At 47.7% G+C, this 19,961-nt stretch overlaps 1 protein-coding gene across 7 annotated transcripts in view; it reads left to right on the top strand.

The window, feature by feature from the left end:
• Positions 1-19,961, top strand: part of NPAS2 (neuronal PAS domain protein 2) — a 190,256-nt gene that overhangs the window by 168,872 nt on the left and 1,423 nt on the right. For 5 of the 7 annotated variants that reach the window (XM_065929716.1, XM_065929714.1, XM_065929715.1 and 2 more), the window contains exons 16-20: positions 1,046-1,192; positions 7,342-7,533; positions 9,097-9,272; positions 10,141-10,233; positions 17,092-17,254. In XM_065929716.1, coding sequence (XP_065785788.1) covers positions 1,046-1,192; positions 7,342-7,533; positions 9,097-9,272; positions 10,141-10,233; positions 17,092-17,254 — 771 coding nt within the window. Of the gene's footprint in view, positions 1-1,045; positions 1,193-7,341; positions 7,534-9,096; positions 9,273-10,140; positions 10,234-17,091; positions 17,255-19,628; positions 19,960-19,961 lie in introns of those variants that run through there. The other 2 variants (XM_065929719.1, XM_065929717.1) reach the window with 2 other exon arrangements.

Below are 19,961 nucleotides of genomic sequence, written 5' to 3'. Positions count from 1 at the left end.
CTCTCTGGACATGGGTGTTATAACCTGGACAGTCTCCAGACTTTAGGAAACCCAGCGCAGGAGCTTTTGTCTTTTCTTGTCCTAACTGAATACCTGATAGACCTTTTCTTTCTCAATCAAATTCTCTTTCAAAATCCTAGCTTGGTGTTTTGATCAGTGAAATTTCTGAGTGAGATTTTTGTGATACAGTTGGTATAGAGCAGATATTTTTAAACAAATGTTTAGGAGCAGATTTTTTAACCAATATTTTCTATTGAAGTGTAGTTGATTTACAATGTGTTAATTTCTGATATGCAACAAAGCAATTCACTTATATGTGCGTTCGTGCTAAGTCGCTTCAGTTGTGTCCAACTCTTTGCATTCCTATGGACTGTAGCCTGCCAGGCTCCTCTGTCCATGGAATTCTCCAGGCAAGAATACTGGAACAGGTTGCCATTTCCTACTCCAGGGGATCTTCACAACCCAGGGATCGAACCTGCGTCTCTTATGTCTCCTGCATTGGCAGGCAGGTTCTTTACCACTGGTGCCACCTGGGAAGCCCATATATGTATGTATATATTCACATTCCATACGAATCCCAATGCTGGCCCTCCCAGACTAACAGTGCATTAGCTCCTCTGTCCGTGGAATTCTACAAGCAAGAATACTGAGGTGGACTGCCATTTCCATCTTTCAGGGATCTTCCCAACCCAGGTCTCCTGTATTGCAGGTGGGCTCTTTACTGTCTGAGCCACCTGGGAAGCCCATACATATACACAGTCTATATGAATCCCAAAGCTGGCCCTCCCAGACGAGAGTGCAATGAATGAATTAGACCTGCAGGTCCTCATGGGCCTGAGAAAAGCTCACAGGGGAGTCCCAGGGCCACCCCACCCTTATCCAGAGCCCGTGCCCATGGGCAAGCTCCCCAGCAGTGGGTCAGGGATGCTGCAAAGGGAGGGTAAGGCCCTGAAAGTGCACGGGCCACTCAGAGCAACAGCAATATCCGTCTGCATGGCTGAAATAGCGCGCTCACTGGGTTCTGTGTCTTGACCCCACCTTCAAGTTTTCAGCACAGCTCAGCATGTTCCAGACCATCAAAGACCAGCTGGAGCAGCGGACACGCATCCTGCAAGCCAACATCCGGTGGCAGCAGGAAGAACTGCACAAGATCCAGGAGCAGCTCTGCCTGGTTCAGGACTCCAACGTCCAGGTGATGCCCCTTACTGGGCCAGCGGTCCCCGGGCTCTGTGCTCCCCACCGCTGTGTGATGTGTCCTAATCCACCCTTTCAGGGCAGCCAGGACTCCCTCCAAGGTTCCCTAGGCTGCCTTACTGTGCCCTGCCTCCTGAACAAACTGAAACCTCTACCAGTGAACTGCAAGTAAGGAGCCCCACCGCCACCATCCCCGGCTCCAGGCCAAACATAAAATTCACATGACGGCCTTTTCACTCACCCCTCACTCTGTTGGGCACACGTTTCCTGTGCCACCTGCACTTTGTTTCACGTGTTTGGTGGTTAGTCACCCACACAGACACCAGACTCCCTCCCATGGAGTTTTAAACTCCCCAGCACCTGTGTGACTGCTCTCCGAGCACCCAACCCAGGCTGCTGACAAAGAGATGGTCTACTCTTTGCTCCCATCCAAAACATGAATGCAGGGAGACACGAATCTGTGCCCATTGCCCCCTGCAGGGGGGCTGCCCAGGAGCCAGAGACTGGAGGTCAGCACCCCCAGGCCACCCCCATTGCAGCATGGCAATTGGGGTGCCCTCTGACAGCAGCTGCTTTTAATTGGACCCCACCCCACCCCAGCCCCAGATGTCACTTCTTTGAATCCTATCTGGAGATTCCTTTCTGGAGGGAAAAGCTATATATATTGGATCTCTTTCAAGATTAAATTATTTTTACCAAGTTTCATTTAAATCAATCCAGGACTGTTTTTCTTCCAAAGAGCATTCTTTGGGCCCAGTCTTTGATTGTAAATGTAGCCAACCTTGTAGTCTGCCCCGAGCGAGGTAAGCCTTGGCACCCACCTAGGCGGGAACAGATAGAAGCAAAAAAGACCCCGAGGGAAATGGCTAGGGCACTGACCCTGCCGTCCACTCCACCCCCGACACCCCCACCATCCACGCAACCTCTCCTGTGGACATAAGAACACCTTGAACTGAGATGAACACAGGGTAGTACAAAGGTGTTGGCAGCCTGGAGACTCCTAGAGACAGCCATCCTGCCTCCCTGGGTCCCCACAGATGTTCCTGGTGGGCTTTACGTATGCTCTAAACCCGGGGCTGCCCTCTCTGCCCGGCCTGGCTCCTCCCGTCCCTGTAGGCAGAGCACCTGCTCGTTGCCTCTGGACCGGCCAGCCACGCCCACAAGCCTTCGCCCCGCCCACAGCCCTGTGCTCCGCCTATAACCCTTCGCCCCGCCCACAGCCCTGTGCTCCGCCTATAACCCTTCACCCCGCCCACAGCCCTGTGCTCCGCCTATAGCCCTTCGCCCCGCCCACAGCCCTGTGCTCCGCCTATAACCCTTCGCCCCGCCCACAGCCCTGTGCTCCCCTAACCTCCTGAGTGACATCCCCAGGTTGCCGAGGGACAGTACTGCAGCACTTATGTGAAGACACAAGGGGTCATCAAAGTGCCTTGATCTTGATCCTCACCAATCCAGGGTCCAGTGACTAGGATTCCTGACTCTAATGACTTGAATAGAATTTTTACTTTACCAGGAAGAGGGCACTGAGCCAGAAACTGCTAAAAGCAAGGTGGGCGGATGAATATCCGCCTCGGAGCCCAGACTTCTCTATTTTCAAAGCTGAACTCTGAAGTGACAGGGACACAAGGCTATCTCTTTTGCTCGCTGGTATGAAGCGTTATTATTTTTCTTCCTCCTGACAGTGCATTTTGTTGACCCCCAAGGTCTAGCACCTGAGCTTTGTGAGTGATGACGTGGGCACCAGGGCTCCATGTGTTATTCCTCTGGTTTCTTCCCTTACCTTATCTTTGCAGTGGAATTTTCCAATGAGCTTGGAAATCCACAGTTAAACCAAAGAATGAGTCCTCAAGGAGTCTTTTTTCATGTATTTTTGCACGTTTAAGGATTTAAAGAGATATGTTCCAAAATGTTCAGCCAAAATGAGATTTTTTTAAAAAAATAAGTGAGTCAAGCATAAAAGATAAGCAAGTAAAAATTACTCCAATCCTCCCAAAAAAAAAGTGGGAGGATAGATTAAATAAGAGCAAAACGTGGATAATTGCTGAAGCCTAGCATTGATATATGGGGTTTCATTATACAGTATCTATTTTCTGTACTTCTGAAATGTTCTGTAATAATAAGTCTGTGTAAAGCTAAGCATATAAGAACAATGAAAACCACATGTGAGCAGTAGGATTAGTTTGGTGGAAAATTAAAGGTTTTTTGTTTTTTTTTTTCTCAGATGACTTTGCCCACTTGAATCAGGCTTTCTATAAAACTGACTCCAGAGCACTGTTAAGAAGTCATCTTCTTAAGCCATACAATTCTCCTTTATTGTCACTAAAGCAGGGGCCCGTGGACATGCACAGTAGCAAATCCTACCCCTTCCCCACTCTCCCCAGGTCCATTATTCCCAACTTCAGTGGATTTTTTCCTACCTATTCCATTGGCTTGGAGCTTCATTGAGTCTATGTAGGCCTGAAATGCTTGCTAAGTATATTTTTTTTCCCAAAAAAGATTGGGTTATGAGGGAGACGTTCTCAGGATGTGGTGTTTGCACTAAGATGGGATCATGAAGGGTGCTACATAGAGAGCTGTTCAGCTGAAAAGCTGTCACCTCTGCGTCCTTGGGAGGGCACCTCTTAATTTATTTTTGAGAGTACTCATGCCCTCTACTGGCGACGCCAAGAAATATAGAGAAGGACACCTGTGGCGATGGCAGATGTGTTCTCTGATTGGTTCTTTCATCCATCTTTCTATCCGTCCATCCTTCCATCCTTCTGTCCACACATCTATCCATTCATCCACCATCCATCACCCCATCCATCCACACACCACCCACTCACCCCTCCACCCATCCATCTAGCAGACACCCAGTATGTTCCAGGCAATTGGTTAGGTACTATGGGGACACAGGAATAAACAGAATAAGGTTTCTGCCCTCAGAGAACATACATCAATGGGACAGAGTAGCAGACCCAGCAGTCCCTGCCTTAATACAAACATAAAGAGTCTCCCTTCTTTGAGCAAAACTTGATTTGTTTGTTCATTTATTTATTCTATTCATTCACTTCTAAGTTTTTTTCTTTTCTTTTCTTTTCTTTTTTTTAGCTGTGTCTTTGCTGTGCTCAGGCCCCTCTCTAGTTGCAGTACACAGGCTTCTTATTGTGGTCGCTTCTCCTGCGGCAGAGATGGGCTCTAGGGTGCGAGGGCTCAGAAGCTGTGGTTGCACAGGCTTAGTTGCCCCATGGCATGTGGGATCTTCCCAGACCAGTGATCAAACCTATGTCCCCTGCATTGGCAGGCAGATTCTTACTGGACCACCAAGGAGGTCCTCAGATAGTTTTTATATGCCTAAAGAGGCAAAGGAGCAAAAGGAACTCCTTTTTTATTTTAAATATTGTTATCCCCTAACATTTATTGAGCACCTAGGGTTATGCCTCAGCATAAATCCCATTAAATCTTTTATGAGGTATATGGTGTTAATGATACTGTTTTATTAATGAGGAAACTAACAGTCAATTTGAAGTTTTTGAAAATTGCCCAAGTTCATACCACTAGTATGTGGTGGGGTTGGAATTTGAACTAAAGTCTGTCGGATTTAAGCTAGATGATACTGCCTATCATAAACAAAGTTTGCATTTGTCTGAACTCTAATCAGAAGGTAAATTGTAATCAACAGAAAAATGTTTGCTATTTAGTTTGAATACTGGGTTTTTGCTGTAATGTAAATTACCTTGTGTGCTATGAATAAGCCAGCTTGCTGAGGTTGTATAAAGCACTAATTCTGAACATTCGGGTATTGGATCTGAGAGGATGGAAAGCCAGAAAATTCTTCTTAACTTCTAAAGTGACAAAGAGCCTTCAGCCGAAATTGCAGGTTTTTCTGGTGGGTTGGGGCAGGAAGGAAAGTGGGGAGACTCGCCTGGTGGTGTGGCTGGAGGGGCATTAGATGGTCATCTTGCTCAGGGCTTGACACACCCTATGGAGCAGATGCTGGAACTAACTGATTAAGCATCTGCCTGGCGCGATTCCACAGCTGTCGTTCCAAAACTACCCTGTCACTCAGCATGTGTCAGCATGTCAGTTCCATACTGGGTATGAGGTTATGCCACCCTGAATGCAGGAATTCGGGGTAAAGTTCTAGACGATCGGGGGGAGAGTCTTTCAGCCCTCAGAGCTAAGGATCTGAAAATGGAGTGGGGTACGGCTTGTCAAGAATCTGATACAGATAATGGAAGTGAAAGTGTCAGTTGCTCAGCCATCTCTGACTCTTTGTGACCCCATGGACTGTAGCCCTCCAGGCTCCTCTGTCCATGGAATTCTCCAGGCCAGAATACTGGAGCGGGTTGCCATTCACTCCTCCAGGGGATTTTCCTGAGCCAGGGACTGAACCCAGGTCTCCTGCATTCCAGGCAGATTCTTTACCGTCTGGGCCACCAGGGAAGCCCATAGTATAGATAATACCAGTTTTTAATGCCCAAGAGGAGCTTTTGTTAAAAAGAGCTAGTCACAGGTCTTAAGTTTAAAGTATGATAGAAATTACTAAAGTTCTTTTTCTTAAACCTTTACAGTCAATCCACAGATTACATTTTATTTACAAATCTACTGACGTGGCCAAAAATACTAGTGCTTTTACTTGTGTTCACATTCAATTAACTTATAAATTTGACATAATGGTAAATAACATTCATTATGACAACCATTAATTTACAAATTTAATGTAGCTTAACCTTTCAGACAGTTCATGTTCCTGGCTAGGCAGACTTACAAACCTAAGAAGTAAAATCTTTCTGGGCCCTTAAGGAATTCTCTTTAAAAAATTTTTTATTTCTGTATTATTTCTGGCTTTTCTGGGGCTTTGTTGCTTCAAGCAGTCTTTCTCTAGTTGTGACAAATGGGGGCTTCTTTTTGTTGGGGTGTGCAGGCTCCTCACTGTGGGGGCTTCTCTTGTGGAGCACAACCTATAGGTGCATGGATCTCAGTAGCTGTGGCTTGTAACCTCAGTAGTTGAGGCTCACGAGCTTAGTTACGCGATGAGGCAAGTGGCATCTTCCCAGACCAGGGATCGAACCTGTGTCCTGTGCATTGGCAGGCAGATTCTTTACCATTGAGCCAACAAGGAAGCCCTTAAGGAATTGTTTTAAATTGGATACACCAAATTTATAAACAGAGTAGACCAAGGTTCTCATAACCTTTTAAACACTCTTTACAAACTGGATCAAATTCTCTTAAACCTTTGCCATTAAAACCACCAGGCTGGGCTGGTGCACTGGGATGACCCAGAGGGATGAGATGGGAAGGAGGGTGGGAGGGGGGTTCAGGATGGGGAACACATATAAATCCATGGCCGATTCATGTCAATGTGTGGCAAAAACCACTACAGTATTGTAAAGTAATTAGCCTCCAATTAATAAAAACAAATGAAAAAACTAAATTAAAAAAAAAAAACTACCAGGCTGATAAAGCTGTGCTTATTGAATGTCTGAGACATAGTAAATAACACTTAGAGACTAGTGTGGTGATTGTAAAACTTTTCTTAAACATCATTTTAAAGTTCATGGACTTGATGTTATGTCATCCTTTGGAGTTACCTGCCTTCTTGGGAATGCAGAGGCACCTAGTTAACCAGGGCAGAACTGCCCTCTCCGCCAGGAGCTGGATGGATGATACAAACCATAGGATGGGTACAGATGGTGGTCACTGGTCAGAGATTCAAGCCCGGGCATAGGTCCTACTGCCAGGACGATGCGTCCCCCACCACCAGTCAACCAGCCCTCTGCCACCATGATTGTATTATTCCTTCCATTCACAAGATGTTTCTCCTTCTAATAAGAAAGTGACAACCCAGTACAGACTAAATGAGCGTGTCGAGTGGCATACCTGGGTCTCAGCATCTTTCACACTGTTAGACCCGCGTCACTAGACCAGAGCCTTCTTGAGGGCCAGGTGGCATCCCTGCCACCGGCTGCCCCTCTCGGTTCACGCACTCTGCGGGTAGCCTCGCAGGCACTTGGTATCTCCACATCCAGTGGGTGAACCTTCCCAGGCAGGTCAGTGTGAGTGAGAAAGCTGCCATTGTGCCGGGCATAGGCAGGCCATACAAAGAAGGGGCGGGCCCGTGCGGGCAGTGATCACAGCCTTACCGCGTTTCTCTTGTGCTTCCAGATGTTTCTGCAGCAGCCAGATGGATCCCTGAGCTTCAGCAGTGCCCAGAGGTCGGAGACTCAGCAGCAGCTCCAGCAGAGGTCCGGCCCAGGTCCCCAGCTTGTGCCCAGCCCGCAGCTTCCGGGGCAGATAGCCTCTGCCCAGGTCACGAACCAGCATCTGCTAAGAGAATCGAGTGTGATATCGACCCAGGTAAATGTGCTCATCTCCAGACTCAGCCCCTGTCACCAGCAGATGGTCTTCACCAACCAGAAATCTACTCCCGTGACCAGAGCTGGATAATCATGACGGGGTTTTTCTTGCCTTTGTCACTTTGAAGTCCCAAGTTCTACTGGTTCCCTTCCGTGTTTTATCACTATATTAAAATGCTTTCAAGGCATCATGCAGCTGGAATGTTCAGCTCTGATTCTAAGCTTGGCTGGAGGTAGAAATGGCCATCTCTGACATGCATGCTGAAAGCCACACATCCCCACATATGGGGACACACATGTGTCCTTGGTGGCCATTATCGACCCTGGCTTTAGGCTTCACACCTGCCAGTGCAGGAGACATGAGACAGAGGTTTGATCCCTGGGTCAGGAAGATCCCCTGCAGGAGGAAATGGCAACCCACTCCAGTATTCTTGCCTGGGACATCCCACGGACAGAGGAACCTGGCAGGCTACAGTCCATAGGGTCACACAGAGTCAGACATGACTGAAGCGGCTTAGCATGCACGCACACGTGTGAGAACAGTTATCCACTTCTGTTTACCATCCCTTTCTGCAGAGTCACCATGTGCCTCCTGGTCCCCCAGATTCCCTCTCAAGCCCTGGCCTCACAGTCATTACCACTTACTGCAAGCCACCAGTGACCTTGCATCTGACAGGGTCACCCATCAATCAGTGGCACTTGAACCCAATGGATTCAAGTTCTGAGCCCCTGCTTCCAGACCATCAGAGCTTGGAAGGCTGGATACAGCTTTTCCGAAGCCTCTTTTATTTATACACATAATCATGGATTTGGGCTTCCCTGGTGGCTCGGCATGGAGAAGGCAATGGCACCCCACTCCAGTACTCATGTCTGGAAAATCCCATGGACGGAGGAGCCTGGTAGGCTGCAGTTCATGGGGTCGCTGAGAGTCAGACACGATTGAGCGACTTCACTTTCACTTTTCACTTTCATGCATTGGAGAAGGAAATGGCAACCCACTCCAGTGTTCTTGCCTGGAGAATCCCAGGGACGGGGGAGCCTGGTGGGCTGCCATCTATGGGGTTGCACAGAGTCGGACATGACTGAAGCGACTTAGCAGCGGCAGCAGGTGGCTCGGCGGTAAAGAATCCAGTTGCCAATACAGGAGACATGGGTTTGATCCCTGGGTCAGGAAGACCCCCTGGAGAAGTGAATGGCAGCCCACTCCAGCATTCTTGCCTGGGAAATCCCAGGCAAGAGGAGGAGGAGCCTGGTGAACTACAGTCCATGGGGTTGCAAAGAGTCGCACAGGACTTAGGAACTAAATAACAAACCATCATGGATTCAGTAATGGCATGCCTGCCCCAAGCCTGGCACTGTCCTTTAAATCCCAAAGGGTTTAAAGAATCCTTGACATGCTTACAGTCCAACAGGAAAGCCAGTCATAACACCAAAACATCATAATGATGGTCAGTGGGCCCTGAATGTTCAGAAAGGCCTAAGCGGGTAAAAGAAAGAGGTTCTGGGGAGGTAACACCTGAGTTGAACTGAAGGTTTACCTTTCTTGTTTCGATTGTTGCTCCAGGGTCCAAAGCCATTGAGAAGCTCACAGATGATTCAGGGGAGCAGCCTGACACCCCAGTTTAGCAGCACCACCACTGCGCTCCCGTCGGCTCTGAGCCTGACCACGCCAGCTTCCGCCTCCCAGGAGGCCCCCCAGGGCCAACCCAGCCCGGACTTCAGCCATGACCGGCAGCTCAGGTATAGACTCTGTCCTTGTTGGAAAGGTAACTGAGACATAGTTTTACACTGTTCATCTTGGCTCTCTGCTGAAGATGGAGGCAGAGTTCAGACAAATAGACTCTAAATCCTCTGCAGTTTTTTTAATTGAATTTTTAATTTTGTATTGGAGTCCCTGGTCGCTCAGCTGATGAAGAATCTGCCTGCCAATGTCGGAGACCCAGTTTTGATCCCTGGAGAAGGCAATGGCAACTCGCTCCAGTATTCTTGCCTGGAGAATTCCATGGTCAGAGGAGTCTGGCGGGCTATAGCCCATGGGGTCACAAAGAAACAGATACGACTGAGCAGCTAACACTTTTGCTTTTTTCATGAAGCTGGTTAACAATGTTGTGGTTTCAGGTGGACAGCAAATGGACTCAGCCACACATACACATATGTCCACTCTCCCCCAGACTCCCCTCCCATCCAGGCCGCCACGTGACATTGAGCAGAGTTCCTTGTGCTGTACAGTAGGTCCTTGTTGGTGATCTATCCTAAATATAGCCGTGCATACATGTCTATCCCCAACCCCCCAACCATCCCCTCATCCTTCCCCCTGGCAACCGTAAGTTTGTTCTCTAAGTCTGTGAGTCTGTTTCTGTTTTGTAAATAACTCACTTGTTAATCAACTCTGCAGTTGATCTCAGCTCATGAAGTGATAGGACAGGGCTGGGGTCTCGATGGCCAGAGGAGGAGACCTGCTGCATGAAGGATCCTCTGGAACAGAGCAGCAGGGGTTCTGTGGGGCCAGCCAGAAAGGGTCCAGTGAGGGTCGGCAGGCGCGGATTGGCTGGTGGGTCCACAGCTTGGGTACTGATCACAGTTTCCCATTTCTCTCCTTGGCTCCAAGGCTACTGCTGAGCCAGCCCATCCAGCCCATGATGCCCGGATCCTGTGATGCCAGGCAGCCTTCAGAGGTCTCGAGGACCGGACGGCAAGTCAAGTAGGTGGCCCAGGTTGGGGAGGGGTGGGGCAGAGAGCCACACTGAGTGGTCTCAGGCTGCAGGGTTTCGTCTGCCTGGACCAGCCACCCCCCTGCAAGTCGGGCATTGCAGGGAGGATCCACATGTGCCCACACCTTTCTAAAGGACTCCTCCCCTTAGCTGTTCTTCCTCCATTTCCTGTGTCAAGAGAGAAAACTTCATGTCAGCTTTCCAGGCTGAGAACAAGACCTGAAGGAAACAATTCTTTACATGCCAAGTTCATCACTGTCTTCCCATCTGTGCAGGTCTAAGGGGTAACATCCCAGGTAAACGGAGTCTTACAGAGCCTTGTCCCCCTTCCCCAGGGCCCTTGTGCAGCTCCGGCTGGCCACCCGATGCTGGCAGACTCCCCCACACGAGGTTCCAGGGATGGGCCCTGAACTGTGCAGACGTGGGGCCCTCATGCCCGCCCCAGACATGGAGCCTTCTCTCTCTCCTCACCCCGGGGCTCTTCACTTGCCACCCCCAGTACCTGGAGCAGCCATGCTGAGCCAATTTCATTACGAGGGACAGAGGTTTACTGGAACCAGAGGACTGAACCCTTGAAAAGCCACTGGAAAATTGTCCCAATAGTCTGCTTTGAAATAAAGCAGACACCGTGGTCATATAAACATTGGTTTCATTTGCGTCAGAGCTTCACTGGGACAGGGCTAGCTAATGAGGCCTGCTGTGCCCAGACGCAGGGGCCTTCCATCCATGCCCTGGGGGCTGCCCACCTGGAGTCCTTCTTCCTGTGTCCTCCTCCAGTAATAATAGTAACAGTGATGATTACTGAGCATTTCTGAAGATTGGGGCCCAGACCTACATCCATGAAAACTCTACGATGGTGGGGGTGGTGGCATTGGGGGTGGCGGGAACTGTATACTGCAAGGAAACTGCCTTTAAACTCTTGATGATGCTCCCAGGAGCCTGGAGGGGTGTGCGGGATGTTGGTTTTGGTTTTGGACTGTTCTTTCTAAATGATCCAGATAAGTGGAAACACAGAATCTTGTGACATCACTTTCCAGAGATGTTTCAAATGCAGGAAACTAGGCAAAAAACAGAAATTCTTTCCTCTGAAAAATCTAAACTGTCATTTTCGGTCAACCCAGTAATTTATACCATCCACATCTCCCTGTTCATCTCCTCCAGACATGACCTAAGACTCTGTCTTCTAGAGCAGGTCACAGTCTGCCTCCCACACACACAGGCCCCTGAAATCTTGGAATCCCCATTGCCTGTTACCATAAAACAACCCATGTAGAGATAGAACACTTCTAAAAATATAAATAGACTTCTCTATAGTATCTTTTTTAAAAAAGATATTTTATATGTAGACCATTTTTAACATCTGTATTGAATTTGTTACAGTATTGCTTCTGTTTTGTATTTTGGTTTTCTGACTAGGAGGTGTGTGGGATCTCAACTCCCTGGCCAGCAATGAACACATCCTGCTTTGCAAGGTGAAGTCTTAACCACTGGACCACCAGGGAAGTCCCAGTATAGTATCTTTAAATATCTATTTCTGGGCTTCCTGGTGGCTCAGATGGTAAAGAATCTTACTGCAATGCAGGAGACCTGGGTTTGATCCCTGGGTCAGGAAGATCCCCTGGAGAAGGGAATGGCAACCCACTCCAATTTTCTTGCCTGGAGAATTCCATGGACAGAGGAGCCTGGTGGGCTACAGTCCATGGGGTCTCAAAGAGTCTGACACGACTGAGTAGCTAACACTTTTGATTTCTTTCCTGGTCTGGATTCCAGAGTTCTCCCAAGTGGCATTCCCCTTGTTACTTGGCCATTATCATCAACTACTCTTTCTTTAAAAAAAAAAAATGTATATTCTATATACGATAAAACTTCCCATTTTAACTATATTTAATGTACAATACTCTGACATAAGTACATCCACATTTTTGTGCAACCATCACCACCGTCCATCTCCAGAACTTTTGCATCATCTCAACTTGAAGCTGTGTCCCCATTAAGCCCTAACTTCCTATTTGCTCTGCCCCCAGCCTTCTGCTTTTTGTCTCTCATCAATTTGTCCTCTCGAGGTGTCTCATCTAAGTGGACTCGCACAGTGTCTGTATTTTGTGACAGGCCTGTTTCACTCGGTGTGATGTCTTGGAGGCTCGCCCACGGTGTGACCTGTGTCAGAATCTCCCTGCTTCCTAAAGCTGAATCATACTCCGCTGTCTGTATACGCTGCACCTTGTTCATCTATCACCCATCAATGAACATGGGGTTGCTTCCAGTTTTTCGCTATTGTAAATAATGCTGCTACGACCCTGGATGTACAAATAACTGTTTCCGTCCCCACCTTTCACTTCTCTGGGGCATAGACCCAAAAGGAGAATTGCTGGATCACACAGTAACGCTAAGTTTAACTTTTTCAGGAAACTTCACACTGTTTTACACAGCAGTTACAGCATTTTACCCTCCCACCAACAGCGCACCAGAGTTCCAATTTCTCCACATCCTCAACAACACTTGTTATGTACAGGTTTTTTTTTTGCTAATAGTATCGTCATGAAACGATACCTCATGTTGATTGTTTTGTTTGTTTGACTGTGCTGGGTCTTTATTGCTGCACGAGACGTGCTTTAGTTGTGGTGAGCAGTGGTCACTGTTGCAGTGCCGGGCTTCTCACTGCGGCGGGGCACAGGCGCTAGGCTCACAGGCTCCTGGCAGCGTGTGGGCTCACGGGCATGAGGCTCAGTGTTGGCAGCACACAGGCTCCAGAGTTGTGGTGCACTGGAGTGGTTTCAGTTCAGTTCAGTCCCTCAGTCGTGTCTGACTCTTTGAGACCCCATGGACTGCAGCATGCCAGGCTTCCCTGTCCATCACCAACTTCTGGAGCTTGCTCAAGCTCATGTCCATTGAGTCAGTGATGCCATCCAACCATCTCATCCTCTGTCATCCCTTTCTCCTCCTGCCTTCAATCCTTCCCAGCATCAGGGTCTTTTCCAATGTGTCAGCCCTTCACATCAGGTGGCCAAAATATTGGAGCTTCAGCTTCAGCATCCGTCCTTCCAATGAATAATCAGGACTGATTTCCTTTAGGATGGACTGGTTGGATCTCCTTACAGTCCAAGGGACTCTCAAGGATCTCCTCCAGCACTAGAGTTCAAAAGCATCAATTCTTTGGCGCTCAGCCTTCTTTATGGTCCAACTCTCACATCTGTACATGACTACTGGAAAAACCATAGCTTTGACTAGATGGAACTTTGTTGGCAAAGAAATGTCTCTACTTTTTAATATGCTGCCTAGGTTGGTCATAGTTTTTCTTCCAAGGAGTAAGCGTCTTTTAATTTCATGGCTGCAGTCACCATCTGCACTGATTTTGGGACCCAAGAAAATAAAGTCTGTCACTGTTTCCACTGTTGCCCCATCTATTTGCCATGAAGTGATGTGACCAGATGCCATGATCTTAGTTTTCTGAATGTTAAGTTTTAAGCCAGCTTTTTCACTCTCTTCTTTCACCTTCATCAAGAGGCTCTTTAGTACCTCTTTGCTTTCTTCCATAAGGATGGTGTCATCTGCATATCTGAGGTTATTGATATTTCTCCTGGCAATCTTGATTCCAGCTTGTGCTCCATCCAGCCCAGGGTTTCTCATGATGTACTCTGCATATAAATTAAACAAGCAGGGTGACAATATACAGCCTTGACATACTCCTTTCCCAATTTGGAACCAGCCCATCATTTCTTGTCCAGTTCTGTTTCTTCTTGACCTGCATACAGATTTCTCAGGAGGCAGGTCAGGTGGTCTGGTATTCCCATCTCTTTAAGAATGGGAATACTCTTCCACAGTTTGCTGTGATCCACACAGGCTTCCCTGGTGGCTCAGAGGGTAAAGCATCTGCTTGTGATGCCAGAGACCCAGGTTCAATCCCTGGGTCGGGAAGATCCCCTGGAGAAGGAAATGGCAACCCACTCCAGTATTCTTACTTGGAGAATCCCATGGACAGAGGAGCCAGGTGGGCTACAGTCCACAGGGTCTCAAAGAGTCGGACACGACTGAGCGACTACACTTTCTTTCTTTACACTTCCTTACACAGTCAAAGGCTTTAGCATAGTAAATGAAGAAGAAAGTGAAAGTGAAAATCACTCAGTCATGTCCCACTCTTTGCGACCCCATGGACTATACAGTCCATGGAATTCTCTAGGCCAGAATACTGGAATGGGTAGCCTTTCCCTTCTCCAGAGGATCTTCCCAACCCAGGGATCGAACCCAGTCTCCCGCATTGCAGGCAGATTCTTTACCAGATGAAATAGATGTTTTTCTGGAATTCTCTTGCTTTTTCGATGATCCATTGCAGATGTTGGCAATTTGATCTCCGGTTCCTCTGCCTTCTCTAAATGCAGCTTGAACATCTGAAAGTTCACGGTTCACGTATTGCTGAAGCCTGGCTTGGAGAATTTTGAGCATTACTTTGCTAGCATGTGAGATGAGTGCAATTATGCAGTAGTTTGAGCATTCTTTGGCATTGCCTTTCTTTGGGATTGGAATGAAAATTGACCTTTTCCAGTCCCGTGGCCACTGCTGAGTTTTCCAAATTTGCTGGCATACTGAATGCAACACTTTCACAGCATCATCTTTAGGATTTGAAATAGCTCAACTGGAATTCCATCACTTCCACTAGCTTTGTTCATAGTGATGCTTTCTAAGGCCCACTTGACTTCACATTCCAGGATGTCTGACTCTAGGTGAGTGATGACACCATCGTGATTACCTGGGTCATGAAGATCTTTTTTGTACAGTTCTTCTGTGTATTCTTGCCACATCTTCTTAATATCTTCTGCTTCTGTTAGGTCCATACCATTTCTTTCCTTTATTGAGCCCATCTTCACATGAAATGTTCCTTTAGTATCTCTAATTTTCTTGAACAGATCTCTAGTCTTTCCCATTCTGTTGTTTTCCTCTATTTCTTTGCATTGATCACTGAGGAAGGCTTTCTTTGCTTTCCTTGCTTTTCTTTGGAACTCTGCATTCATATGGGTATATCTTTCCTTTTCTCCCTTGCTTTTAGCTTCTCTTCTTTTCACAGCTATTTGTAAGTCCTCCTCAGACAGCCATTTTCCTTTCTTGCGTTTCTTTTTGGGGGGGATGGTCTTGCTCCCTGTCTCCTGTACACAAACCTCCATCCATAGTTCATCAGGCCCTCTGTCTTTTAGATCTAGTCCCTTAAATCTATTTCTCACTTCCACTGTATAGTCATAAGGGATTTGATTTAGGTCATACCTGAATGGTCTAGTGGTTTTCCCTATTTTCTTCAATTGGGGCATAGGCTTGGATTATTGTGATACTGAATGGTTTGCCTTGGAAACAAACAGAGATTATTCTGTCATTTTTGAGATTATACCCAAGTACTGCATTTCAGACTCTCTTGTTGACTATGAGGGCTACTCCATTTCTTCTAAGGGATTCTTGCCCACAGTAGTAAATATAATGGTCATCTGAATTAAATTTGCTCATTCTATTTTCGTTCACTGATTCCTAAAGTTTTGATGTTCACTCTTGCCATCGCCTTTTTGACCACTTCCAATTTGCCCTGATTCATGGACCTAACATTCCAGGTTCCTATGCAGTATTGTTCTTTACAGCATCAGATTTTACTTCCATCACCAGTCACATCCATAATGGGGCGTTGTTTTTGCTTTTGCTTCATCTCTTCATTCTTTCTGGAGTTATTTCTCTACTCTTCTCCAGTAGCATATTGGGCATCTACCAACCTGGAGAGTTCACCTTTCAGTGTCACATCTTTTTGCCTTTTCATCCTGTGTTCATGGGTTTCTCAAGGCAAGAGTACTGAAGTGGTTTGCCATTCCCTTCTCCAGTGGACCACTTTTTGTCAGAACTCTCCACCATGACCCATCTGTCGTGGGTGGCCCTACACGGCATGGCTCATAGTTTCTTTGAGTTAGACAAGGCTGTGATCCATGTGATCAGTTTAGTTAGTTTTCTGTGATTGTGGCTTTCATTCTGTCTGCCCTCTGATGGATGAGACTAAGAGGCTTGTTGAAGCTTCCTGATGGGAGGGACTGGCTGTGGGGGAATCAGGGTCTTGCTCTGATGGGCAAGGCCATGCTCAGTAAATCTTTAGTTCAATTTTCTGTTGATGGGCAGGGCTGGCGCTTCAACTGAACCCAAGTCCCTTTCTCTTTGGCTTCCTCCTTTTTATGATCATTTTCCTTCACACATTTCAGGAGCCTATCTCGGCTCTTAGAGTGCTTAATATGCTCAGTACACACATTAATTCTCTTGGCAAGAATCTTGCCCTTAACTTTGTTTACAATGATGCCAACAGCATGCTGGGTAATACTGTTGACTCCCCCAGTTTTGCCATGGTACCATTTGTGGGGATTAGTTTGCCCCGTGGCATGTGGTGCGACCAGGGACCGAACCTTTGTTTCCCGCATTGGCAGGCAGATTCTTATCCACTGTGCCATCAGGGAAGTCCTCATTTGGTTTTGATTTGCATTTCCCTAGTGACTCTTTTCACGTGCTTATTAGCCATTTGTACCTTTTCTTTCCAGGATGTCTACTCAAGCCTTTTGCCCATTTTTTAACCAGGTTATTTGCATTTGTTGTGGTGGTGAGTTGTAGAAACTGTATTTATATACAGCTGGATATCGACCTCTTATTAGATATAGGACTTGCAAAGGTTTTCTGGCAGCTTTTTTTTTGTTCCTGGCAGTGTTTTCACTGCATGGATAGAGTGATGCTCACACGGTTTTAGCTGTGATGAAGTCCGTCTGTTTTTCCTCGTCGTCCGTGTCCTTGATGTCATGTCGATAGTTTTTGTAAAGGTCCATCTTCTCTGTGTCACCAAACAGGTATCCGCAGAGCCAGGCCGTGTTTCAGAGCCCGGACGTGCATACCACCAGCGGCGCCTCCACCCCTGTCCTGCTGATGGGGCTGCACCCCAGCTTCCCCACCTCCCAGCCGTCACCCCTGAAGCCTGCACAGGCCCAGCCACAGCCTCCGCACTTTCTCCAGGTGGGGCTGGGCCGCGCCTGGGGAGGGGGAGGCAGGGCCGAGCCCCCAGCCCGGGCCTCATGGGCCCTTCCTTCTGTTCCAGGCTTTCAACGGGGTTCTAGGCGTCAGTATCAAAATAAGCCTCAGACAGGTTCATATTTGAAATTTATCATTTCTAAAGTTTATCATGCTCCAAGTTGATAAAGTCTATGTATATACATGTGAGAAACAGAAGCAGCTATTTTGCCTCTTGTGGTTATGCGCTAAGAAGGTCCATTTTTTAAAAAGTAATTTTTGTTATGGTGTCTACACTTTCTTAGAGCAAAAATCAGATACTGATTGCCATGTTTGTTGGACTTGTTGGTATGTTTATATGCAGTATCTCATACAAGTGGAAAATTATATCAAGTTTAAAGATTCATCAAACGTCCTTTAAATGAATGAGATAACATTGCATGAATTTGAGGCTTTCCAGGAAAATGTGGGGCATATTTCTTTGTGGTCACTTCTTTTGACGTTTTATTTTTACGTTGGAGGATAGCTGATTAACAATGATGTGATAGTTTCAGGTGGGCCGCAAAGGGACTCAGCCATACGTATACATATAGCCATTCTTCCCCAACTCCTACCCTCTCCAGGCTGCCACTTAACAATGAGCAGAGCTCCCTGTGCTGTACAGTAACAACTTGTTGGATATCCATTTTAAATGCAGCCGTGTGTACATGTTCATCCTTAACTCCCTATCTATCCCTTCTCTCCCTTCACCCCCCCTGGGGACCATAAGTTCCTTCTCTTTTACGTCTGTGAGTCTGTTTCTATTTTGTAAATAAGTTAATTTATATAATTTCTTTTTAGATTCCACATATAACAGATATCATCAATATTTCTCCTTCTCTGACTTACTTAACTCAGTATGACACTCTCTAGGCCATCCATGTTGCTGCAAATGGCATTATTTCATTCTTTTTAATGGCTGAGTAATAGTCCATTGTATATATGTAATCTTGTGGCCACTTCTTACTTTAAGCAAGTGCCACATGCACTGGAAGGAAGGGGTGTGAGCCAGTGGCTGGGGGGTTCAGATGGGACAGAAGTATCTGCTCAGGGTCTGGCCTTCCCTCCCACACATGCCCATGTACCCCTTCCTGTCCCAGCTGACCCTTTGCAATGGGGCCTCCTCCACAGCCTCAAGCCCCTACCACAAAGCACAGTGTAACTTTTGCTCCCCCGCCCCCGCCTGCCCCACTTGGGCATCCTTTAAGCAATAGGTGAATGTGTGGGCTGCCCAAGATGCAGAGTCCTCCTCGAGTTCTAGATTGTAATTGAATTTCAAAGCAGCTAAACCAGCTATGGCATAGTTTTCAGATCTCCCTGACACCACGTCTTAGTGGGAGTTAACTCTGAACCTCAGCTTTGCTCCCTGGTCAGCTTGCAGGACCCTGGAGTGATCTGGGACGGGAATTGATGAGGGGAGAAGGCAGGGAGAAGTCAGAGGGAGAGCTGGAGGCTGCCCATCTGTTCCTTCATCGGGAGCCACCAGCGTGCTTGCAGGTGCCTGTTCCACCCACATGCAGGACCAAGGATGCAAGGAGCACTCAGGGGCCTTGAGCACAGGGGGACAGGGGACATCACAGAGGGCTGCCAGGCCTGGGTCAGCGCCAACGGAGCAGTGGGGCTGGGGGGCCGAGGTCAAAAAAGGCAGAGGAGTGGCAGAGCGGCAGATGTACCTTGCGCAGCTTTGGAAACGGTGGACTGGGTTCCTTGGAGGGGAGATTTCATGGCTGGGAATAGTGCGAGGTGAGACTGAAGATTCCAGGGTTAGTGTTTGACCAGCTGAAGTGTGTCAGTTGTTCAGTCGTGTCTGACTCTTTGAGGCTCTGTGGACTGTAGCCCCAACTCCAGGCTCCTCTGTCCATGGGATTTTCCAGGCTTCGAGGATGCTGGACTGGGTTACCATGCCCTTCTCCAGGGGATCTTCCCAACCCAGGTCTCCTGCACTGCAGGTGGACTCTACTAGCTGAGGCACCAGGAAAACCCAGTGAGTTTCTGAGCTTCAAATTAGGATGCTTCCTGGCAGATGGCAGTATTTGGAAGTGATTCTGGAAATAGGAACCAAGTGAAAAGTATGTGGACTGCGGGCCTGTTTGGATGCTGTGCCAGCAATGATGTACATGTGGTGTCAGGTTCCAACATCCAATACCACACAGGCTACATGGGGGCTCCTGTGCATGTGTTCAAGAAACCATTTCCTCCAGCCTAGGCCCCTGGCAACTGGGCCAGGAGGAACCCCTAGTGCTGGCCTGAGAGCTGGGCTTCCTTTCCCCCAGGTCCCTAGGCAGGGGAGCTGCTATTGCTAAGTCACTTCAGTCGTGTCTGACTCTGTGCAACCCCATAGACGGCAGCCCACCAGGTTCCCCCGTCCCTGGGACTCTTCAGGCAAGAACACTGGAGTGGGTTGCCATTTCCTCCTCCAATGCATGAAAGTGAAAAGTGAAAGTGAAGTCGTTCAGTCGTGTCCGACTCTTGGTGACCCCACGGACTGCAGCCCACCAGGCTCCTCCCTCCATGGGATTTTCCAGGCAAGAGTACTGGAGTGGGTTGCCATTGGCCTTCTCCTAGTTGGGGGAGGAGGATCCTTTAATCTGAGGAGGACTACATCACCGCCCCAGCCATTTAGGGAAGGAGTCCCTGAATCCCAGAACCTTCCCTGGAGCTGGTTCCTTTCTTT

This window comes from Muntiacus reevesi, chromosome 3, assembly GCF_963930625.1.
Source record: "Muntiacus reevesi chromosome 3, mMunRee1.1, whole genome shotgun sequence".
NCBI lineage: Eukaryota > Metazoa > Chordata > Mammalia > Artiodactyla > Cervidae > Muntiacus > Muntiacus reevesi.
Note: the sequence above shows the minus strand (reverse complement) of the source record. Positions and strands in the feature narration are given on the sequence as shown.